The 23080-nt window shown below is 56.9% G+C and overlaps 4 protein-coding genes across 9 annotated transcripts in view; 2 read left to right on the top strand and 2 right to left on the bottom strand.

Moving 5' to 3' along the window:
* Nucleotides 1-3271: 3271 nt before the first annotated feature.
* Nucleotides 3272-8087, top strand: APBB3 (amyloid beta precursor protein binding family B member 3). Its single transcript, XM_052772090.1, has 12 exons — nucleotides 3272-3413; nucleotides 4434-4627; nucleotides 4944-5020; nucleotides 5264-5321; nucleotides 5506-5646; nucleotides 5993-6120; nucleotides 6331-6445; nucleotides 6532-6619; nucleotides 6810-6893; nucleotides 7049-7164; nucleotides 7334-7519; nucleotides 7808-8087. The coding sequence occupies exons 1-12, from the start codon at nucleotides 3365-3367 to the stop codon at nucleotides 8006-8008; spliced, it is 1437 nt and encodes a 478-aa protein (XP_052628050.1). The 5' UTR covers nucleotides 3272-3364; the 3' UTR covers nucleotides 8009-8087.
* SRA1 (steroid receptor RNA activator 1) lies at nucleotides 8072-9790 on the top strand. The gene is made up of 5 exons (XM_052772091.1): nucleotides 8072-8220; nucleotides 8474-8599; nucleotides 8815-9029; nucleotides 9173-9281; nucleotides 9398-9790. Exons 1-5 carry the CDS (start codon nucleotides 8196-8198, stop codon nucleotides 9589-9591), a joined length of 669 nt encoding a protein of 222 aa, XP_052628051.1. The 5' UTR covers nucleotides 8072-8195; the 3' UTR covers nucleotides 9592-9790.
* An 863-nt stretch (nucleotides 9791-10653) lies between these two features.
* EIF4EBP3 (eukaryotic translation initiation factor 4E binding protein 3) lies at nucleotides 10654-13888 on the bottom strand. Its single transcript, XM_052772224.1, has 3 exons — nucleotides 12814-13888; nucleotides 11055-11228; nucleotides 10654-10874 (listed from the first exon to the last, which is right to left on the bottom strand). The coding sequence occupies exons 1-3, from the start codon at nucleotides 12929-12931 to the stop codon at nucleotides 10846-10848; spliced, it is 321 nt and encodes a 106-aa protein (XP_052628184.1). The 5' UTR covers nucleotides 12932-13888; the 3' UTR covers nucleotides 10654-10845.
* A 206-nt stretch (nucleotides 13889-14094) lies between these two features.
* The window catches only part of ANKHD1 (ankyrin repeat and KH domain containing 1), a 116348-nt gene continuing 107362 nt past the window's right edge, over nucleotides 14095-23080 (bottom strand). For 2 of the 6 annotated variants that reach the window (XM_052772218.1, XM_052772219.1), the window contains exons 33-37: nucleotides 19248-19442; nucleotides 17908-18162; nucleotides 16375-16550; nucleotides 15053-15217; nucleotides 14095-14591 (exon numbers count right to left, since the gene is read on the bottom strand). In XM_052772218.1, the coding sequence (XP_052628178.1) occupies nucleotides 14532-14591; nucleotides 15053-15217; nucleotides 16375-16550; nucleotides 17908-18162; nucleotides 19248-19442 (851 nt within the window). In that variant the 3' untranslated portion in view covers nucleotides 14095-14531. The remainder of the gene's footprint in view (nucleotides 14592-15052; nucleotides 15218-16374; nucleotides 16551-17907; nucleotides 18163-19247; nucleotides 19443-23080) is intronic. The other 4 variants (XM_052772220.1, XM_052772222.1, XM_052772221.1 and 1 more) reach the window with 2 other exon arrangements.

Genomic DNA, 23080 nt, shown 5'->3' with positions numbered 1-23080 from the left:
GTGAACTGTAGAAACCAGGGCATGGCCCATCCCTGATTCTGCAGAAAACACCTGGGGAAACCTTGCCCAGGGTCTTCTTGCCTGCCCTGTGCACTGGCTGGTCCACCTGGGAGATGGCCAACCACCCACGCATGTGTGCATGCACATTTACAGACTCTGAGCATGGGTCTCTGGTGGCCAGCACCCAGACCCTCAGGTCCCTCAGATCGTACATGGCTTTGCCGTACTGGGCATCAAGATCTCCTGTCCTACTGAGCAGCTGGTTCAGTCTGAGGTTCACCAGCTGGTCAAAAACACAGGCTTGGAATGGGGAGCACAATCACACAGAAGAAATGTGATTTAATAAGAGTATAGGACAGACTGCAGTGATGAAACAAGATGCTTAGGCAGGCAAGCATATCTACCACTGTTTACATGCCACTGAACCCTTTTCTCCCTTTTCTTTCTGTTTTCCCATGCTTGTTCCTCCCCTGACACCCCCCTTTCCCTTCCTACGTCTATTCCCCTAAACATCCTATATGAAGTTTCATACATCCCCAGGTTCTGCTCTGCACCATCCCACCAACCCCAAATTCTCCTCCCTCTGCATCCCACCATAAGTCTTATATCACTATAGGCCATCATTGCCCTTAAGCTTCATGACCGTTATGGGATTGTGTGGCAGGGTTTTTGGTAGCGGGGGTGGGGCCGCAGGGCCGGCTCCTGGGAGAAGCTGCTAGAAGCTTCGCTGGCTCCCAGTTGGACCCACCGCTGGCCCAGGCCGAGCCCCTCCGCGACGGCGGTAGCGCCTGTGGGAGAACAGATTTCAGAAGGGGAACGCCCAGTGAGTCGGGGGAGTGGGCTGTGAGAGGAACCCCTCTGCGGGTACCGAGGTCAGGGAAGGAGGAGGAGCGGGGGAGGACGCGGTGAGGCGGCAGGCTGTCCCCCCCAGCCCATGGAGGGGAGCGGGGGAGCGGAGGCCGCCCAAAATGGCCGCGCCTGCGTGGCTGAGGCAGTCTGTGACTGAAGGACTGCGCCCTGTCTGTGGAAGGGACCCGCGCTGGAGCAGTGGGTGAAGGGCTGCCTCCCGTGGGAAGGACCCACGCTGGAGCAGTGGGTGAAGGGCTGCCTCCCGCGGGAAGGACCCACGCTGGAGCAGTTGGTGAAGGGCTGCCTCCCGCGGGAAGGACCCACGCTGGAGCAGTGGGTGAAGGGCTGCCTCCCGTGGGAGGGACGGACCCCACGGCGGAGCAGGGGCCGAGCGCGGAGTCCTCCTCCCCCTGAGGAGGAAGGAGCGGCAGAGACCAGGGGTGAGGAACCGACCCCAGCCCCCGTCCCCTGCTCCCCTGGGGAGAGAGAACCGGGAGTGGGGCTGAGGCGGGAGGGCGGGGGGGGTTGAAGCTGTTCTCGGGTTGGGGTTTACTTCCCAATAGCCTTGGTTTGGTTTGACTGGTAGCAAATTAAATTGATTTTGTTCCTTCCCCAAGTTGAGCCTGTCTTTTGCCCCTGAACATAAGTGGGGAGTGATCCCTCCCTGTCCTTGTCTCAACCCAGGAGCCTTTCTTTATATTTTCTCCTCCTCCCACCGGGGGCGGGGGGTGGGTGAGGAGTGAGCGAGAGCGGCTGCGTGGTGCTTTGTTAGGGGCTGGGCTGAAACCACAACAATGGCATTACCAGGAAAGAGAGTTGCCTTCAGTAAGTCACCTTGGTGGGCTTTGCTGAGCAGGAAGAGGAGTGGGAACAGTTTGTGTCAGGGTTGCTGCCTCCTGTCGGATCAGCCAAGCTCGGTTTTTGGAAGTGAAATGCATATTGAACTAAGGACAAGGAGACATGTGTGGCAGAGGATGCCATGGTGTTACAAGTCACCATAAGGTTGTTTCTGGTAGGGGCGAGCTCCCTCCTGGGCACTGGAGAAAGAGGAAGCATCACTTGGTATGGGCAAAGCAGGGGTCAAGGTAAGGCCCGCAACCCCCTCTGGCTCCCATTGCCTCAGACAAGTCTGAATGCAGGAAGCCATGGGTTAGGCAAAACATGTCCCAAGGACATGGTGCTTGAATGGGGTCTCAGAAATCTCACTAGCTCTGGATGGATGCAGAAGAAATAGCTTGTAGCCAAAAAAGCAGATGCCAACAGAAGATACAGAAATGATTGCGGACAACTACAAAGTCGAACTATGCAGCTGGTGCCTTTCCTAGGCCAGCATATGTGAGCAAGGTTAAAACGTGGGTAGGAGGGAAGGGTGTCTCACAAAATTAGGGGTATGTTAGCCCACAGAGCACATAAATGAGGCCAAGCAAAGAAGCAATGCCTCACTGAAAGCGAGGAAACAGGCATGGAAAATTCATTTTGCACTTCCAAAAACTTCAGTCTCTGTGGACAACTGTGCATGGAAAGAAGCAGGGCAGCTGAGGTGGCATGGGAGGCTCTCAAGGACACAGGCTACATCCAGGACTACTAGCTTCTGGGTCTGAAGAAGGAAAGGTTAAGAGGCCATGATGGACTTTGTGGACATGCCACAGATAGCAAACCATCTCGGAATACGTCGTCGGGCACCTGTGGCTTGGAAGGACTTTGTCCCTGGCAGCACATGGGGAGCTCCATGAGGGAACTGAGGTGTACAACAAATGTCTTCAGAGCTTCTGTCCCTGGGTACTGAGCACCAACCAGGATTGTCAGCTCAAGGTAGCACAGAAAACAGAAGTCTCAAGCTGGAGATGCAAAGCTCTCGGCCTCTGGTGAGAAGGGGAAGATGACCAGCATGCACATTTAGGTGTCTTCAGTACTGACTGAAGGAGGTTGGACTGCAGGTGGAGGGAAATGGGAGGACCTGAGCATGCATGGAAGAGAATGAATGTGGAATAAGCGTGGATGCGGAGGACTAAGGGTGGCCTCTGGGGAAAGGGAGGGGAATGGAGGAAACCTAAGGGTGCGTGGAGGGGGAGGGACCAAACCTAAGGGCACAAGGGGCTGACCTGGACCCGCTACTGCAGTCAGAAACCTCCTTTCCTGCCCCCAAATGCCCCTTCCCTGCTCCAGTGTCCCATTTTCTGCACCGAAACGCCCGAAGGACCTCACCGCCCCTCCGGGCTCCGGTAACCCCGCCGGGCACCCAGACACCCCCTCCCCTTCCCGAACACCGCCGAGACGTCCCCTCCCGTGCTCTCGGGCTCCGGCTCACACCCGCCCCCCGCCTCGGTCCTTTCCCCGCCCGGGCAGCCCCTCCCGTCCCCGCCCGTCCGTCCGTCCGTCCGTCCGTCCGTCTGCTCGGCCGCCCGCCCCGCCCCGGCCCCGCCCCGCCCCGCCCCTCCCGCCGCAGCCGCCGCTGGGTCTGGGCCTGGGGAGGCGGCGGGCCGGGGGGGGCCGCGCCGGGGCGGGCGCCGGGGCCATGCTGGGCAAGGACTACATGCTGGCCATCGTCCTCGTCAACTGCGACGGTCAGCCGCACCGGCGGGGGGGCTGCGCTGCGGGGTGCGGGGCCGGGGCGGGGGTGCGGGCCGGGGCCGGGGTGCGGGGCCCGCGGGCTGAAGCAGCGGCCGGGGCCGGGGCGGGGGCCGGGGCCGGGTCCCGCGGACTGAAGCGGCGGCCGCGCCCCGGCGCTGTCCGCGGTGCTGAACGCGGGCGGCGGCGGCCTGCGCCGCCTCCCCGCCCCTCCCAAGGTCGCGGGGGCACCGCCGTGTCCCCGCCCCGCCCCGCCCCGCCCTCCCGCCCGCCGGGGGTCCCGCGGGGCGCGGGGGTCGCAGCCATGGACCGCCGCAGAGCGCCCGGCCCCCCCCCCCCCGGCAGCGCAGCCGCGGGGGATGAGCACCCACGAGGGGTGCGCCGAGCCCTGCGGGTTTCGGGCTGCCGTTCCCGGGAGCAGAGCTCGCTGCTGCGCTGCACCACGGGCTCATTTCCGTGCCCTCTCCGGGGCTTGGGGCGCAGGGAGGAGGGGGTTAATCCGCCCCTCCTAGCTGCGACCCTCCAAGGGTGCTTTCCTCCTCCCAGAGCCCAGGGGTCTGTCCCGGCCCCTTTCCCCCCCGGCCGAGCTGGGAAGAAGCCGGTCTCGGGCACCCTGGGGTGTTGGCAGAGGGCTGGGGACCGCATGCTGGCAGGGGGAGCTCTGGGCTGGCAGCCCCGGGCCCTGCCTGGGGCACGCAGCAGGGTGCCTTCCTTGGCAGGCTCAGGCTGCCTGTACTCTCGTGCCCCCGCCGGGGTCACCCCACCCCTCCGGGCAGCAATGAGGCAGCTGCCCAGACCGATCACCCGCCTGGGGTCCGCCACTACCGCAGCCTCTCTGGCCTCTCGCCAAGCCTTCCCTCGCCCCGTGCTTCTCTCCTGGGCCACGTGCCCAGCCGCGCACCCAGAGGCAACCGCAGGACCCTTTCGCTGATGGGTGAAGCTGCTCGCTTCTCAGGGCGCCCTGTGGCTGGGGGACCTTCCCCCCGCCCCTTGTCTCACACTTTCCATCTGCACAGACAACCTCTGGAGTGACCAGAGCCTGGAGACAGACCCCGACCTCCCCCCAGGCTGGAGGAAAATCCGTGACTCTCTGGGCACCTACTACTGGCATGTGCCAACTGGCACGACGCAGTGGCAGCACCCCACACGCACCAGCACCGGCCCAGGAGGGCGCACGGAGACTGATGGAGAGGAGACACTCCAGGGAATGGTAGGGGATGTGGGCGGGGGGGGGGGCTGTTATTGGATCCCAGCCCGCTGGCAGGAGCCTGCTGAAGGGCCCTCTGGGCATCACTGGTCCAGCCTCCCCTTGGAGCCGGCCTGTCTGTCACCCCAAAGTCCTGCTCAGCCCATTCCTGGCCAGGGTTAAGCCCCTTGAAAGGCTCCAGCAGGCCCCACGTTGGCCTCCTCCTGGCTACATGGGATGCCCACAAGCTGAGGCGCTGCTGTCCTGGAAGGGAAGGCTTCTACCTGGTGCCTCCTGTCAGCCTCTCTGCTGCCCTCACCCCTTTCCTCTTCTCTCCCAGGACTGCCAGACCCCCGCGGCCAACCACGCGGCAAAGGACAGGCCCATTCCCAGCCCCATGGCTTCGCTGTCCCGGAGGTAGGGCTGTCCATGTGCTGGCTTGTGGGGTACCGTTGACCCTTGACCACTGCTGGGTGCTGGGCCCCCAGTGCCCCCCACCAGAGCAGCCCCACACGTTGGAGCCAGCAGGACCATGCCAGTCACCTCCATGGGATGCTTCCCAGCTGGTGGCATGGGGGTCTGCTGGTGGCGCTTCCCTGGGTGGCCCAGGTCCGTGCTGCTCAGTGGAAGCCATCCCCTCACCACCCCATCCCTCTACAGGACCTCGCTGCCCTGGCACGGAGATGACTTTCAGCACAGCGCAGAGCCTGGCTCCAAGGTACCGCACCCAGGGGCTTCACTGCGGCATCGTGGGCTGGTGCTGGCAGAGGAGGGGGCAGGCAGCAGCTGGCAGGGACAGGGGTGGGAGCAAGAGCAGGGGTGACCACAGTGGCACGGCGAGGGGCATGGGATGGGGGTGGCTGTGCTATCTGGGCACCGAAGCCCCGTATGTCTCTGCTCAGTGCTTTGCTGTGCGGTCTCTGGGCTGGGTGGAGATCCCCGAGGAGGACCTGGCACCCGGCAAGAGCAGCATCGCTGTCAACAACTGCATCCAGCAGCTCTCCAACAGCAAGGTCCAGGGCTCTGTGGAGAACCGGGGCGAGGTGAGAGCCTGGGATGGTGCTGCCAGGCAGGGTCCCAACCCAGGGCCACTGCTGCTGAGGCTGGCTGTCCCCACCGATGGGGACCATGCGTGGGGGGGAGGGCAGGGACCAGATCCTGTGGCAGAGTCAACTCTCCGCATAGGGCATCCATGCGGTGGTCCCAGCTGTGCGGCAGGTGGCTCTGACAGGGCTGCCCCTTGGAGACAGTGCCAGGGGTGCCTGGGTGGGCTGTCCCCACGCTCAGGGCTGAGTAGGCTGGGGGGACCGGGGTGTCCCTACATGTGGGCTGGATGCTGGGGACGCCCAGGCTGTCTGCTAGGCTGAGGGAGCCGCTGACCCTCTGCAGGGCCAGGACCTGGTGATGATCCTGAAGAAGGACACCATGAGCCTGGTGGACCCCCTCGACCGCAGCCTCATCCACCGCCAACCCATCCTCAACATTCGCGTCTGGGGCGTTGGCTGCAACAACGGCAGGTGCTGGGGGCCGGGGCAGAGCTGGGGGCTGGGGGGTGGCTTTGCCCGCTGAGGGGCGAAGGCACCCCAGCAGTAACCTGTCCCCTCTCCTCCCTCCCCGACTGCCGCCGTGGCTGCAGGGACAGGTAAGGGGGTGTGGGACCAAGGGGCAGCGCAGAGGTGGGGGGCTGCCTCAGCCGGGGTCTCACTCTGTTGCCCGTGGCCTTGCAGAGACTTTGCCTTCGTGGCCAGTGACAAGGACACCTGTGTCCTCAAGTGTCACGTCTTCCACTGCAACGTGCCCGCCAAGGGCATCGCCAAGGCCCTGCACGAGATGTGCTCCAAGGTGGGATGCAGGGGCCCCGGCGGGTGTGGGCACGGCCCAGGGGTCTCGGGGGTGAGGGGAGGCACTGGGACCCCCGTCTCTTGCAGATTGTGGCTGAGCGAGCCATAGCGAGCAGCGGACTGCCACACGCTGCCACGCTGGAGCCCGTGTCCACTGAGGACCTGCCGCTGCAAGGTACCGTCCCCCCGGCGCTGCCGGCTGCTTCCCCTGCCCACGGTCCACCCTCGGGCAGCGGGATGCCCAGCAGCCAGCGCCCTTTGGCCTGCCCAGCTGTGTCCCCGGGGTCCTCGGAGATGGGGGCGGGGGGGGGGTGAACGTGGCGGGGGACGTGAGGGGGTCCTCCCCACCTCTCCTGTTCTGGCAGTGGATATCCTGGAAGCGGTGAGGCAGTCGATGCAGACTTACGAGGCGCTGTACATCGGCAGCCTGCCTGTGCCCAGGGCCATGGGTAAGTGCCGCCGGCCCCGCCTCAGCCGGGGGATGCCCGAGAACCCCACGCCGTGGGGCAGCCGAGCAGCCCGTGGGGCCGGCTGGCAGCACCCTGCCTGCACCGTGCCCGCAGCTGGGGCAGGGGCTGATGGGACGGGGTCTCCCGCTCCCCAGGGATGGACGTACTGAACGAGGCCATCGAGAAGCTGACGAGGGGCCCCGGACGGGAGCGCTGGACGCCCTCCCTCATCCGCGTGTCCGACACAGCCATGAGGGTGCACCCCGCACAGGTGGGGAGGGGGAGAGGGGGTTGTGGCCGAAGCGGGCACCCCGCTGCCGCCGCGGTGGGACAGGCCACCCGCGTGGGGGGCCCGGCCTCCCGGCAGAGGGGACCTGGCGGGGGTGGCAGGGCCGCCTGGGCCGTGGCCAGGGGTGGATGGGCCCACGGGGTCCCCGCAGGAGGACGAGGAGGAGGCGGCGCACATCTGGGAGTGCCAGGTGCGCTACGTGACCTTCCTGGGGGTGGGCCGGGACGCCCACACCTTCGCGCTCATCGTGGACACGGGGCGACGCTTCCAGTGCGCGGCCTTCTGGTGCGAGCCCGACGCCGGCACCATCTCGGAGGCGGTGCAGGCAGCCTGCATGGTGAGTGCCGGCGGGGCGTCCCCCGACCCCCGCCCCCGGCTTCCCGGCCCTCCGGGGGCGCCGGCTGGCGAAGGGGGAGGGCGAAGCTGGGGCCCCGGGTGGGACGCCCGGCCCTGGGGAGGGCAACCGGGGCAGGAGGGAGCTGACCCCGCGGGGGCCGCGTCCAGCCCCACGGCCACGCCGCGTCCGGTCAGGTCCGAGCCCACGGCCGCGCCGTGTCGCGTCCCACCCCGCGGCCGCGCCGCGCGTCAGCCCCGCGCCCCGCTCTGTCTCCTCGCGTCCCCGCAGGTGCAGTACCAGAAGTGCCTGGTGGCCGCCGCACCGGGGGCTAAGGCGAAGGCTGCCACAGCCGGCGGGGACGCTGCCGGCGGGGCGGCCAAGGCGAGCGGGGGCAGCGGAGGGGCGGCGGGGGCCGGTTCCCGCAAGCGGGGCCTCTTCTCCTTCCTGGAGGCCTTCCGCCTCAGGCGAGCCCTCCTCCACACCCCATAGGGGGCCGGGGCCGGGGCGGGGGCCGGGGCCGGGGGACGGAGGCCCCGGCCCCGGTCCCCGGCCCCGGCCCCCGCCCCGGTCTCCCCGGCGGGGCGGGGACAGGGGAAGCCCCGCCCCTTCCAGCCCCGCCTCGCCCCCGCCCCGCCCCATCGGGCGGAAGGGGCGGGGCCGGGCGTGACGTGGCGGGATGGCGGAGCTCTACGTGAAGCCGGGTGAGGGGGCGCGAGCGAGCTTCCGGGGCGGTGGGGAGTGGGGGGGCGGGTGCAGGGGCTCGGGGCGGCGGGGGGAGCGCTGGGGGGGGGGCGCGCCCCGTCCGGGCGAGGGGGCCCCGGCGGGGCCGTGCCGGGGGAGGGAGAGCCGCACCCTGGCGCAGGGGCCGGGGTCCCGCGTCCCGGGGCTGGGGGGCGTCCCCTCGGCCCCCCCCGCCCCTCCCCAGGGGTCTCACCGTGCCCTTTGCTGCCGCAGGGAACCAGGAGCGTGGCTGGAACGACCCCCCCCAGTTCTCCTACGGGCTGCAGGCGCAGGCCGGGGGGGCCAGGCGAACCCCGCTCACCCGCCGGGCCCCCCCTCCGGCTGCGGGGGCTCCCCCAGGTCAGCACCCGCAAAGCCTCCCCCGCCCAGCCGGGGAAGGGGGGGGGGGGGGTAGGTGTTGGGACGACGACCAGCGGCAGTCCCCGGGCTGCTGGCGCCGCGGGGACCCCCTCCTCTCCTCTGCGGGCCCGGCCCCCCTTCCCGCTCGGGCCCGGCGGGAACCGCGGGCCGGCGCCGGGCTGACGGGGCTCCGCGCCGGCGCCTCTTCCCCGCAGGTGCTCCTCCAGAGCCGGCCGGGGCCCCCGCCGCCTCCCCGGCGCCGCCCCCCCGGGCGCTGGGGCCGCCCCCCCTCGGGGCCGTCAGCCCTGCCCCGCGGGCGGAGGGCGGGAGGCCGAGCGCCGCAGCCCGCCCGGAGGAGAGCGGCGTCCCCGCCGCCGCCGTCCTCGCCCCGCTGCGGGAGGCCCTCGCCGCCTGCCGCCCCACGGTGCAGGTGAGGCCCCGGCCCCCGCCGCCAGCTCTGCCGCGGGCGCAGGAGGGGCAGCAGGCGGGGGGGGGGCTGCCTCTCGTGGGGCGAGGAGAGCCGCCCCTGGCCCCGGGGGGCTCCCCGCAGCTCCAGCTCGTCTCTGCTTCCAGAAACAAGTGTGCGACGACATCGGGCGGCGGCTGACGGTGCTGGGGGACGCCTGGGCTCAGGGGAAGCTGTCGGCCCCGGTGAGGAAGAGGATGAGCCTCCTGGTGCGAGGTGAGGGGCAAGGGGGGGGGGAGAAGCTGCCTGGGGGCCGGCGCCAGGCCGTCGGGCAGGGAGCGCCGGCGGGAAGGCCGACCCCACGCCACCGAGGGGTTGCGCTGTCCTGGCAGAGCTGCAGCAACAGCACTGGGACGCGGCTGATGAGATCCATCGCTCGCTCATGGTGGACCACGTGAACGAGGTGAGCCAGTGGCTGGTGGGCGTCAAGCGCCTGATCGCCGAGTCGAGGAGCCTGCCTGCTGCGGCGTCGGCTGCGGCGACGGACGGCGGCGCCGAGGACGGGCCTGGCCAGGAGGATCCCTGACGCCAGGGACGGGGCTGCAGACTGCGAGCGCGGCAGCCTAGGCCTCGGGCCACCGACAGGAGAAGAGCCCCTGCTGCCTGAGTGGGTCTGGGCACCTCCTCTGCCTCCCAATCCTCGCCCAGGAAAAGGGGATTTTAATCATTGTGACATTTTAGTGGCGATTCACTTCATGACGTTTAATAAAACGGCACTAACCTGCCCCTGGCCGCAGCCTGCTCTGGAGTTCTGGCACCAGATGGGTCCTGGTTCTCTCCCAGAGACGGCTGGGCAAGGCCACAGCAGCTTTGGGCTTGGCCAAGGGGCTCTGGCCCTGGCAGGGCGTTCCCAGCCCACGAGACATGAAGGGAAGGCATCTCCCTGGCAGCACCCGCAGCATCACCCGGGTCGAGGGGGCGGCAATGCGTTTCCCTGCTGCACCGGTTGGCAGAGCCCGGCCCCCTCCGGCCTTGCCTTTGGCAGTGGGGGGGAACCCACAGCAGCAGGCACACGGCCCAGCTCCTGTGCAGCACGAGACAGGCCCCCGAGGAGTTCTCGGCTGGCTGGGGAGGCCAACCTGCCACCAGCCCAGAGCAGCCTGGCTGGGCCAGGGTTGGCGCTGCAGCTACAGCCCGTGCGCCCATCTGGGCTCCTGCCTGTCCTGGCACAGTTCAGACCCAAGTTTGGGACCCAAGAGACCTGGGTGGCCTCAGAGACAGGGGGAGATCCAGGGAGAAATGTCACAGTGCTAGTGAAGCCCACCAGGTCAGGTAAGCCCAGTGTGGTCACGCTTACCCCAGACAGCAATCGGACTGCTCTGTGCTGCTCCTTCCTGCATTCACAGGAGGGCCTCACCAGCCATGCTCCCCCCATGGCTGGGGCAGGCTGCATGTGGCACCCCAAGCCTTGGAGCAGGCCTTGAGGCCCTGCGTTCACCGCCCCAGCCTGCAGCATCTCATTGCAGGAGGGAGAAATCCTCTGCACCCTCTAAGGGCCCCTGGTGCTCCTCAGCTCCTTTTAGCTCCCGTCCCTGGGGCTCCGAGGACCCAGCTGAGCCCCAACACAGAGATGCACCAGGTCAGCACAGGGGGTTCATGGTGTTTATTGATCAAGCATGAGCTCCTAGGCAATTGCACCAGCCAGTTGTGCTAGAGCCTGAGGTGTCACACATCCATCCCCAGCATCAGAGAGGGCTGCAGCCAGCTGGTCACGGTGCCAGCAACTCCACGAGGCCCAGGAACAGGCCCAGCCATGGCCTGGAGACGGGGAGCTGGAAACTCAGATGTCCATCTCAAACTGGTCTTGATCTGCAAGGGTACGGAGGGATACAGGGCCAGGGTTAGGATGGGGCTACCTTGGGAGAAACGTACAGGCAAAGGAACTGGAACTGGGGCTGAGCCAGGATCTCCCCTTGCCCTTGCAGCCAGGTGGGAGCCCCACGCCCCAGGCAGTGTGTAGACAAGGGGCTGCCTGCCTGGGCTGCTCACCTGGCATGGCTTCTTCGCTCTCATTCCGCTCCTTGAGCTCCTCCAGCTTGACGAGGCTGGACTGGGCCAGGGATGTGACACCGGGGATCTGGGGCAGGCAGCAGGGAGGGGTCCTGGCCGCGGGCGAATTCTTGCACTCCAGCAGGAACTTGCGGTCGTAGATGATGCGGGTACCTGCCAAAAGCAGGAGGCTGTCAGGCACTGCCGGCCCCTGGCCGCCCCTGTCTCCGAACACCACGGCCTGAGCCTGGAGCAGGGGGTGGAACCAAGCGCTTGGCCACAGCTCCGGGACACGGCTGACTCCAGAGCCAGTGTGGGACTTCCCACGTGGCAGACTGTGACACCTGTCCTGCCCAGCAGCTCTTCGCCACATTGTTCCTCCCCTTGAAGCTCCTGGAGCTCTACCAGGGCACAGCACGGGCAGGTCCAGCCTCGACGGGGTGCCCTGCGGCAGCTGACACCACAGCCACCCCTGTGCTGCCTGGAAGGCAGAGCCAGCCCTGGGGCACTCGGCGCACAGCCCAAGCCCAACAGCCAGGTAGCAGGCAGGTCCCCAGCGCAGCCAGCCCAGAGGCGGCAAGCTCAGGGGTGGCTCCCTACAGCTATCAGAACAGCAAAAGCCGGGTGCCTCCCCATTGGCACCGAAAGGAGATGTACCCAGGGAACTGTTCCCATCAACTCAGCCGACGAGCTGCCCTGCTGTGCCCTGCATGAGAACAACACGCTGGGTTTGATGGGACACCTCCTCTAGTGTGCCAGCCTGCTGGGTGTACAGCCCCAGGTCAGCGCCCAGCCAGGGCACACGCTGCCTCCCCCCGCACCCCAAGCGCCTGCCAGCGATCCCCGAGATCGTGCCAGCCTGCACCCTGCTGCACCAGGTCCGGGCCTGCCTTCCCCTGCCTGGCTGTCTCCGCAGCTGAGCAGCGGTTCCCTGCCAGGCTCCGGCAGCAAGCACAGCCCAGGTGGCAGCGAGCCCAAAGCTCCTGCGCCGGCCAGGCCCTTCCCAGCACCACAAACACATTATGCAACCCGTGCCTGCCACGGCCCTGCCAGCACCGGGCCAGGCTCCCCCACCCCAGATAAGCTTATCGGAGGCACACAACGGAGCCAGCGCCCACAGGGTGGGTGCCTGCAGCTCAACTGAAACATGCCCAGCTCAGGGCCAGGGCACACGCTACCCTGAGGGCAGCCAGCAAAGGACCTGCTTGACAGCTGAACCAGGGGCTTTGGCGGGGGGCAGGAAGGGGGACAAGAGGACAGGCCTAGGGTACCTCTGGAGGGAGCCGTGCCACCCAGTACCTTCCCCCAGGGCTGGTGAACTCAGGTGGGAGCAGACTTCTTGCACTAGCCCCCTGCACCTGCACCAGCTCCAGCCAGCCGTGCCCAGGCACGACCTACCCCCGAAGGACCAGCACTGCATCCACCACCCCAGCAGCACAAGCACAAGGCACTGCTTCTGCCTGCTCCCCTCGGTATCAACGGGGCAATGACGGCCCTAACTTCTAGCAGTATCTTGCCACAAAGCTTTGGGGTTCCCTTTTCCACTCCAGCTCTGGGCTGCCAGGGAAGCCACCACCCCATGGGCCTGCCTGGATCTGGTGCCCAGAGCAGGTGCCCATGCTCCCAGTGACCAAGCTGCAAGGTGGAGAGCCCAGGAAGAGACCCACTCAGGAAGGAGCTGCCTAAACTAGGCAGGGATGGGGTGGCTGAGGCCACCGTTCCATTCAACGGACAAGCCCATCCCCGTGCTGGGTCTTACCCCCTGGTGTGGTAGAGTAGACTGTACCACCCGGCGTGGAGCTGTAGCCCTCTGGGATGAGGAGATGGTGGCTCCCCGGGATGGGGCAGGAGGAGGTGGTGGTGCCTGTTGCAGCCATGGAGCCCACAGGGGTGGGGTAGGGGAGGGGCAGGGGCGGGGCCTTAGGCCCCTCCCCTGCAACTCACCCCAGGAGCAAACACCTATTGCACTACAATACCATTTGTTTTCAATACAAGTACTGTTAACACGAGTGTTTCTCCTTTGGCATTTCACTATCAGGCAGGCAGCAGCAGTTCAATGTTTTTTGCATTTCTTCCTCAAATACTAGAAAAAAATATCTAGCATTTCTGAGGTTTATCTGCCTGCAGTACTCAGATACTGCTTGTGCACTTTGGGTTTTCAGTACTCCTTCCTCATGCTTTTCCTGGGGAAACTCTGCTGCTGCTGCATGTAAGGATTTGTCTGGAGAAGGTGGAGGAAGGTGGAGGAGTCTCCATCTGGTCCAAGAGACCACCAAAAGTGGTCTGTTAGATTGGACACTACATGCACTGTATGTAGTTACCTGCTTGAGGAATGGACCAAATATTCAGTGTAGTTACTGCATCACCACTGAGCAAAAGCAGAAATAAGCATAGTCCAAGTGCAGAAAGTGGAGAACTTCTGCACCTGGGTAGAAAATGAACGTTCATCTTAAGCAGTATGCAAAAATCCCCTTCCTCCTCACGGAAAGGACTTGAGGAGCTCTTACCAGATTTAAAGGGTAACAGGAAGCTTCGAATTGAATATAATACATTTTTCTCTAGTGGGAAGTGGTCTCCGCTTTCCTAAGATCTGCTTCTAGGCAGCTGGTCACAGCAAGTCAGGTGAAAAAACCCTGCATTTACCTACAAGCTACCTATTTACCTTCCACAAATTAAGGTGCCATCAGTTGCCACATTGTCAGCTCTGCCCTTATTTCCAACGCCTGAACCAAACCTGATCTCAGGCAACCCACCTGGAAAAAGAGCACTGGAAGCAGCAGAACCAATCCAGCAGGAAAAAAAAAAAAAACCAACGCACAACCATGTTCACACAAAAAAATAAAGGCTAACAACTGGCAGGGGGAAGGACTCGGCAGACCTTGTATCACAGATGACTGCAGATCAAAACCCTCCCTCAAACCCTGACTGCATCCACGTGCTAATTACGTGACCCTGAAAAGATGCATCACTGGGCACGGCAGCAGCTACCGATGACAACAACATACAGCCTCTTCCAAAATTCTCACACACAACCTATAAATACTGTTTGCCTTTTATTGAATATTCAGGTAAATATTTCACATTAATACAGGCTACATAAAGTAGAGCCACTATACGACATGAAATTTACTCAGCTTTTCCTTTTAAGTATGTAAACAATTATACATGTATTTACCACCCTAAAAGGTTGAAATCATGTAATCAGCTAGTTCTCTGCTGCATACAAGGAGCGTTCAGTAGTGTTTAGCCAAAAGCACTAGTTTCGTCTGATTTTTAAGTTCAAAATGGCTAAACTAACTGGAGAGCAGAATCAGTTTGTACAGGTAAATCAATTTGTTCTTATACAACGGGAAATCAAGTTTCCATTGTTACAGCCCACAGAAAATTGCTTAGTTAGGCACATTAAAAAAATCCCCAGGGTTCTTCAAGACCATAAAGATTCCCAAACAAGGCTAAAAAAGGATAGACCCCCTTAAATCAGTTGACGTACTTGAGATGCATGTTTCCAATGTGAGGTGCCCAGGTGCCAGGCCAAATCTACAGCAAGAAATAAAAAGACAAGTCTATTATGAAAACAAATAAAGGTTCCTTTAACAGAGCGTTTAACCACTAGAGGGCAAGCTTAAGGCTTCCCCCTAAAACACAACCAGACTGTCCAAAGGCTGGGAGCCCTCTTCAGCTCTGGCAAAGGTTTGACTGACAACCTGCAAGATGCCGAGTATGGATATAAACCCTCTCACTTACAACGAAGTCGATTACCTGGCTGAGCAGTCTTGAAATGGTGCTTATTTTACCTGAATGGTTTGGTACAGATAGTGCAATATATTTTTTAATAAACACACACAAACTGTAGGGGAAAAGTCATGCAGACGATCTCAATTCCAGTATCAAAGAACTGAAAAAAACATCACCTATCCAAAAATGAAGAAAAACAAAACAAAGCACAACACCGTAAAAAGCCCCAGGTAACCAAAAGTGGAAAAAGGCAGCCACATTACCTGCTGAGCATCAGTACATTCTGTTGAGTTCTGGACAACTTTGATCATGGGATTCCAGGCAGGATCTGGAGTATGGAGCCCATTAAAGAGGGGGCCTCCTGGGCCATCCGCTAGCTGAGGGTGTGAGGGTATTAGAGTGCCGCCATACATGGAAATCGGTAGGCCCTGATGGAACAAGAGAAAGCACTGTTGGTGAAGAAGGCAGTGGTTGTGAAGGATGATGGTAATACCATGTTTGCCAAGATTGACAGAGGCAGTTCACATCCATACGTAACATTCACTGACTGGCAAATATCTCAGCACTGTGAGGAAACGGGGCATCGCTGCACACCTAGGCAGAGTATGGAATACGGTCACTCTTCGGAGCTTGAAGATTCAAGTCAGTTTACCCATTTTTCTGAAATTACACCTCACCAGTATGCAGCAGGCTCTGCACAGCTCTTTCAGATGACCCCATAAAGCCAGACACCGCAGCTGTACAAAGTGATCTCAGTGCTCCTTCCTCTCACCTCTGCAGCACACAATAACCTTGGTGCACGCAGGGCTGCAGCCAGGGGCTGCACTTCAGCAAAGCCCGTATACAGCCTGAACCTACAGGACTCCGAGTTGAAGATTTTCCATAGACTACTAATGGCCATCTAAAATATTCTTCCAGTTCAGAAAGAGCAAGTTACAGAGCAGCTTTTTGCAATTAAGAGATTTCTTCCCCATGTTTGAATGATTGCTGCTCTGCAATTTAGAAGATCCCAAGAGCACATGCTACAGCTACTTCTGAAACACGCTGTGAGCAAGCCTGCTGTTGAGCACACCGTCCTGGACGTTCCCCCAGTGGTGGCTGAGCTCACTATGGCTTGGCTACATCCGTCTGCCTCAAGCTACTTTCCAGCATTAACATACAAGGCACAGGCTTACATGCGGTCCTCTCATCCTGCCACTTCCTGAAGAAAGGCATGTAGTATTCATGGGCATGATTTGTACTGAAAGCATTAAGCTGACCTTTACTCAGCCTCAAGAGCTAAGCAAGCCTTATGAAACGTTTCCAAGTGACCGAGCCTTTGAGAAAAGAAAACACTGGAGAGCAATGGAGGCATTCAGCTACTTGACAAGAAAACATCTGCAATCTACAAATTCTGGTTTTGTTTAAATGCACCACCAGGCTTGGACACGCTTTCTAGTCAGTACTGGGACAACAGTAGGTTCAGGACTAGATGCAGCAAGCAATGGTGGAAGACACACACACAGTGTAAACAGGCCGAACAGGAGACAGAACAAAGAAATTCCTCGGTCATTTTATAGACTAAATCCAACCCTCTGTAACTTACTTTAGAAAAATCCACAAAACTATTTGGCATAGGTTGGTGGAAAATATTTGAGGGAGCCACTATTCCAGAATCATCTCTCTCCATTGGCTGATGCTGAGAAAACGTGCCTGGGTCCGACAGCTGCTGATGCATCGGATGATTTCCCATGACAGGCTGAGACCAACCTGACAAACCTTCTGGAAAGGAGGAGATTGAAAATGGCTGATTACAATTCATTGAAGATACTCTGGAGTAGAATTCAGCAGCTGCACACATCTGCATACATCCAAAGGCTCCCCAAAAACACACAGCCACAGAGGTATCTAAGGGCTCTGCTCTGAGCAAAGGCAGACCTTCCACAGCCTACACAAAGCAGGAAGATACCTACAGTTTTTAGGCTAATAACCCATTACAGACAATGCAAACACACAAGTCTTATCTGTAGCATCAAGGCCTCTCACAGAGAAGCTGCAGCAGGCAACACTATATAAGGCCGGCTACAGGCACACACACTTTCTTTCCCTCCAGCTCCCACATCCTCTCATGTACCATAGGAACACAGAAAAAAGTTACACTTATGACAGGGGCAAAAATAGGGAAAGAAGAGAGACTGGTGAGGCCAAGGAAGTTTGGCCAGGCACATGCTGTCTGCATGTATATTCATCTTGAACCTCCACACAAGCGTGGAGATAATGGGGACTACTAGTAACTGCAAGTTTCAGGTGTCCACAGCAGAACAGCTAAGATCCAATAAACCTCCCAGCACTCTCTGTGAGCACATACAAGCTTTTCCTGAAAAAACACAGTAATGCTGAGACACTAAGTTAACCAAAGTATGGAGGCCTTCACTGAAAAATAGAACAAATACAGGACTACTAAACATTTGTCTTTAAAGTTACCAATGGAAACACTTTACACCTCAAATGCTGCAGCTCCGCCTTTTGACAGGAACCTCACACTAACAGGAAACTGAACATAAAACTTCAGCTGTTTCAAAGTCATTCTTTTGAAACTGGGGCCACCTGGAACAGAGGTTACCCCATACTATTCAAGAGTCATGAGGAGATCAATGCAAAAATCAGCATCCACAACTATGTGTTTCTGGATGCATTAGCTGCACCACAACTAATATTTTAAAATGTTAATGGAAAGCAAGCTAGAAACTTTGATGGAGGCAGTTGTCCTTTTAGGCCAAGGGTCAGACTTGGAAATGGATGCCCTTGGCAGACAAAAGTTGTTTACTTTTTAAATTCTGTACCATTCAATAGACTTAATATGAAATTTCTGAACTCTTCTCAGGGTTTACAAGTGTAAATTGACAGATAATCTAGGTTGGGTGAGAGCCATCTACATTAGGAGAGAAAACCACGGCGCTTTCATTGATACGCACTCTCCCACCACTAACACCAGTTTTCCCTTCAGGATGTACTACATGAAAGTTGATTACAGACTGTGGAACTTTATTCCTCCTCCCCAACTTTCTTTTCAAATGTAGTACTTCCGAAAGGCCCTAGAAGTTTCTTTAGGCTACCCCAGGCTGTACAACAGACTTACCAGATACACTGTTAACTCCAAAAGACCAAATACCACTATGACCAACAGGAGCTGTGAAGTTGGTTCCCAAGGGTGTAGGAGTGACAGATCCTCCCTGTCGAATTCTAGCAAGCCTTTCTGTCCCGATGGGAGGGGGTACCTTTCGATCTTGATTGGCGTTACCCGTTTTTGGCTGGCCCAAGTTAGAAGGTGCAGAAGCAGCTGAAAGGGGCGAAGATGATCCTGAGGAAACTGATGGAATAGGAGATTCACCTGCTGAAGAGAATATTTCTCTTGCTTAATTACACACAGCACACAAGCTAGCAAGCATAAATGCTAGCCGCTCTATCCCCCCCAATATTTTCTCAAAGCAAATGATAAACAGGTTTGAAAGGCTTTTTTGGCAAGCATTCTTCAAGTCTTTCACAGAAATTCTGTTTATTTTAACTCTAAAATCAACATTATAACACAAATGCTTTCAGCCATCAGAATCATGTGATATTCTCATGATATAGCAGTACATCTAAATTAATTACAAGAAAGAATAAGAAACATGGAAGAGTTTCAGGAAGAGGTGAAAACATCAGCCAAAATACCATAAATATCGAAACAGCCTGGTTTTGGTATCCACCACTTCCAGCAGAAGAGAAATTAGACAGCTTCCCAAAGCCACATGTGTAACATAAGAGCGTAAGTCCCACCAACTTCAGAAGCGTCACTGACTCTTCTTGGGAAATCCAACTTCCTTTGAGCACTCATTTAAACGTTTTGGTTCTTAAGCTTAGAGTGGCAATGAAGTTGCATGCAGTGACATGAAAAGCCTCTTCACTTAAAATTCTGAATCAAAGACCCATATTTTCTGTAAAGCTACTTCCATGTTCTTCCCGTTAGGAGGAAAACCCACTGTTACCTTGGATGATGCTTAAAGATTTTGGAACATTAAGTAACATGAAATAATTCCAGAATCTCAATTTAAAAAAAAAAAAAAAAAAGCCAAGTATAACTTCAAACCATGGCAAACATGACATTTTCACCTAATATTACACTCATACTATTTAGAGGGGAATCTTTAGCTTGGTGTAATCACCTCCACTCCCCCACAGCTTCATGCCCTCTCCTCTCAGAGCCTACGATGACTGGGGGTTTTTTTGCCCAAATATGCCTTTAGTAATGCTACCAGAATTAATGGCATTTTACATGGGAAAAAAAACCACAAAATAGTACAGCTTGGGATTTGCACAGCACCCTCACAGCTGCTAAAAGCAATTGGAAAGCATTTTGTGCATCACTGGGTAATTTCCCCTCAAGTTACAAATCTACTAAAGACAATAGCTATGAATTTATAGTTAACTAAGACAGACCCATGAAGTTCCTACATGAATTTGTTGCGCTTGTCCAAGGATGTGGTGAAAAATGCTGTCTGTTAAAGCTGGGAGTCCCAACAGGCGCTGGCCCTTGAAGGTAAACCCGTGCTCCTTGTATGTTTGCTGAAAAGCCTGTCAAAGGACCTGAAGAAGAAGTTGTAGAGCTGTTGGATGGATCTAGAGAGGGTAAGCCTGAAATAAACATAAATTTGATTAAATATCTCTCTTTGGGAACCTGCTTCAAAGCACCAGAGAGAGCTAGTGCTCCAAATATAATTAAAGCATCTCATCACCTTCAGGGGTATCTGCACATGGTAAGTTCATTTTACAGGTGCACGATTCTCCCTTGGAAACCAACAGAAGGCATTTCTGTACACTCTCTGTTTTGGCCTGAAGTTTTAACAAAAACAGCCATCCCTTCGGTCACTGAAAGGAAATGATCTTAGCAGGGAGGGCAAAGGAGGAAAGCTGGGAGTGGCAAGGATCTGTGCTTACAAAAAAGCCACGCAAGTCAAACAGGGATACAGGGCTCTGTGAAAGTCCCAGGGGAATCCGGCACCAGGGAAGCAGTTCACTGCAGTACGGTTTTTGCTATCCTATAGGTACATTCACATATAGATTGGTCAGAGCATGCCGTGTCCGGAGAAACAGGGCTGACAATGCACAGCACAATAGATGAGGGGGCTGCTTTCTACAGGGATGCGTGAGAGGAAGGGAGAGACGGAGAGAAAGTTCAAAGTCCCACAAAAATTATTAGCAAGGGGGAATTACAGTTTTTTAATAAGCCAAGGCTTTTAAGTACTTTTCCAAAATGTTATAAAAGCTCTTATCACACATTATTACCTGAAAGTAGAAATGGGCATGGCCATATATTCACCTGAGTTTTGGGTTTAGTTTCAAGGGCCTATTAAACAAGACTACTTTCAAAACCATTTAAACATTTTGAAATGACCACAACCAGGACCAGCCTATATTGCTGCGGGGCAAGGTTGAAGGTTGTACCTACTTACACCACAGCAGTCTGCAAACAGCAGTGGTGACAGGCAAGACCTTAGGTCATAGACTAGATGTGCACCTTTCGTTGCCTAGATACGTTCCTGAAAGCCAGGTCCTTTTCCCCCAATATTATCAACCAAGTCAACCTGATTTACTGCTTCCAGAAGTGCCAGATCCAACCTGCTCACATTGACAGAAATGACTCACTGGATTTGAAGGAGGTATTTTTCTCATTAGCCCTACCCCAAAGGTTAAAAAAGAGAAGTCTCCATTACAGACAAGGACAAATAAATCACCACCACTCACAGAACATGGGGTGCTCAGATGAGGAAACCTTGAGTGTCGGAGGACAAACTTTCAGGGTTTGTCACAGCACAAAGTGCAAGACTCCGTGGCTATGAGGAAGATGCTAATGTCTGTGCAGGCTGCCTGTAAATGCAGTTTGATTGATCTGTGTTTGTCTAGAGCTGCAGACTGGCCTCCAGCACAAAGCCTAGCTGTAAGCAGATTGCAGCACCTCCAGCTGAGGGCCCTCCCTGGGTATCCTCCATGGAGCTACTGATGGGACACTCTTGCTAACCCTCCATCCACAAAAGTCAACTCAGAGGTAGTCAAAAGGCCCCTATGGTGACTGATTCCACCACACATCAAAAACAAGTTTCCAGCTGCTGACACACCACTGAAGTTCCCAAGTCTCTGCTCTATACGGATGGGGTAACAGAGCTGCTGCTGCCCATGGGGACTGGTGGTTTCCTAAACAGAGAACAAGGCAGAGATTATGACAAAAATAGCTCTTCTACAGAAGAGAGATGCCCAGCTGTGTCTTTTGAAGGCTTCGTAGGATGGGTACACAGCTTTCAAAGTGCAATGACTGTACAGCCAAGACTATTTCAGCACTGCTGTGTATTTTCTACAGGTTGAAGGAAGTGTGACAGCCAGAGATGCACAAATCCAACAGAACAGTCAGTTTTCAGGTTGTAAAGAACATTTTTTATCATTAACTTGCCTTTCATAGAAGTGGATGAAAAAACACCTTTGCTCAATATAAAAAATGGCTTTTATGAACAATGACTTACAGAATCCTGATTTCAGTAATGAGCTTCCTATTTATGTACTTACCAACAAAACCAGGTTTTGTAATACTAAAGCCTTTTGCAATACCACACTCGGCAGTTACTTGGGCCATGAGTTCAAACTCTTCATCATGCTCTGAAAGCGTAACTGAGCTTTCAAGACTGGTGTATCAATCTCATATGAACTCTGCTCAAAATTCAGTTTACCAAACCCCCAGGCACTTCTGCAGAAGCTGGTTACTGCAAAGGCGACCTCCACCTTTAGAGAAACAGCTGCAACACTTGGTCACTCCATGTAAAACAGGGAGCCCGGCCATTTCGTGCAATTTCATACTCTTGTGCTGCTTCCTAAGCTGGCACATTTCACATTTGTGATACCTTTTAATGCCACATGAGCAAGGCCTCAAACCCCTTCTTAAAATGCAGAGGAAAGAAGTAACAAATAGACTTCTTTTGGTCTTCTCCACAGCCTCCCCAAATGGTTGGGCTAAGTCTGCCCTTAATCTGCAAGCTGCTAGGACAAGAGATCTGAAGACATAAGTGAGACAAAAGGCCATTTCCAGAACAGATCCACAGCCGGTAAGGAGATCTGAATGCGTACCTGTGCCTCAAAGGAACTGGTGAAATCAGAGAAAACCCAAGCTGCAACTGAGCTTGCCCATGAACAGGAAAAGCAGAGTACCCAAACTCCACCCTGAAGTGACAACTTCTTAAGAAAAAGCTGGTTTAGTGCACAATCAAATTATATTAAATCTCCACCAAATTAGCTTAGAGGTGATCACCAAGAGATGTTGATTTCTGGAAAAATTTGCCACAGCTCAACTGTTCAAGACAGGCACAAAAGACAAACCTCTGCTCCGTCAGGTATAGTCACAGCTGACATTAAAGGATCAATGTCCACCTGCTCTGACAGCCATTACTACTCCCTCTCATCACACAAAGTGTACTGAATTGCCAGGCAAGGCCCAGACTGCTCCTTGTCCATCGCACTGCTGTTGGCCAAAGCATAAGCCAGCAGTGACTGACTCTTTTCCCCCCTTTTCAACATCTCATGAAACCTGCCACTGAACCCTATGCAAACAGCCAAGGTAGTCTCCAGTTCAACCCACCTCAGAAGCTGAGAGCAGAAAGGTCTGTTCCCCTGGGAAGAGCCAGTGAATAAGATGGGTGCACAGACCACAGGACCACACTTAGGCTCCAAGGGAAGGCATCAGAGAGGTCCTCAGCCTACCGTCCCCGCTCCTTTCCTCACTATCACACCTTCAAAAGACCCCCTTCTCCCCAGGCTCCCTTAACCTCCCCCTCCTCCTGTGTGACAGACTATTTAGATTCTTAAACAAAGGTGTTCAAAAGCGGTATTAAGTAGAATGATATTAAATGAATCAACTAAGGACCCGGCTAACCAGTCACCTCCTGCCAGGCAGAATTTTAGTGGCACATCTACCTATTTGCAGTTTTTCTTCACTTTGCAAGATCCTAATCAAATTCCAGCTCAGAAAAAAAATGTGTTCTGTCCAAATATTTTTGTGCTTCAGTTAAGAACTTCATACTTACCTCCCCAAAGTCAGCCGCATGAGCTCTCCTTGGGTATCTACCTAACCTTCCTAATTCAGGGAAGAAACAGATTTAGACTACCTTTTAAATACTTACAGTCATTTAAGGATATATAAAGGACCAAGAAATTTTTCCCAATGACAAACAGATGACCTTAGCATAAGGGAACAGCAAAATGTTTTGCTGCTATGGGAAGTCCCAGTCAGC

Source organism: Harpia harpyja, chromosome 20 (genome assembly GCF_026419915.1).
Source record: "Harpia harpyja isolate bHarHar1 chromosome 20, bHarHar1 primary haplotype, whole genome shotgun sequence".
Classification (NCBI taxonomy): domain Eukaryota; kingdom Metazoa; phylum Chordata; class Aves; order Accipitriformes; family Accipitridae; genus Harpia; species Harpia harpyja.
This window is presented reverse-complemented; position numbering and strand designations above follow the sequence as displayed.

Bases quoted from the DNA above. Each gene is read 5' to 3' on its own strand.
- APBB3 (XM_052772090.1), top strand. From the start codon at position 3,365: ATGCTGGGCAAGGACTACATGCTGGCCATCGTCCTCGTCAACTGCGAC. The intron at 6,620-6,809 runs GTACCGTCCCCC...CTGTTCTGGCAG, and splicing joins TGAGGACCTGCCGCTGCAAG to TGGATATCCTGGAAGCGGTG. The intron at 6,894-7,048 runs GTAAGTGCCGCC...CCCGCTCCCCAG, and splicing joins GCCTGTGCCCAGGGCCATGG to GGATGGACGTACTGAACGAG.
- SRA1 (XM_052772091.1), top strand. From the start codon at position 8,196: ATGGCGGAGCTCTACGTGAAGCCGG. The intron at 8,221-8,473 runs GTGAGGGGGCGC...TTGCTGCCGCAG, and splicing joins GGAGCTCTACGTGAAGCCGG to GGAACCAGGAGCGTGGCTGG. The intron at 9,030-9,172 runs GTGAGGCCCCGG...CTCTGCTTCCAG, and splicing joins CCTGCCGCCCCACGGTGCAG to AAACAAGTGTGCGACGACAT.
- EIF4EBP3 (XM_052772224.1), bottom strand. From the start codon at position 12,931: ATGGCTGCAACAGGCACCACCACCTCCTCCTGCCCCATCCCGGGGAGC. The intron at 11,229-12,813 runs GTAAGACCCAGC...TGCTTTTGGCAG, and splicing joins CTACTCTACCACACCAGGGG to GTACCCGCATCATCTACGAC. The intron at 10,875-11,054 runs GTGAGCAGCCCA...GTACCCTTGCAG, and splicing joins GAGCGAAGAAGCCATGCCAG to ATCAAGACCAGTTTGAGATG.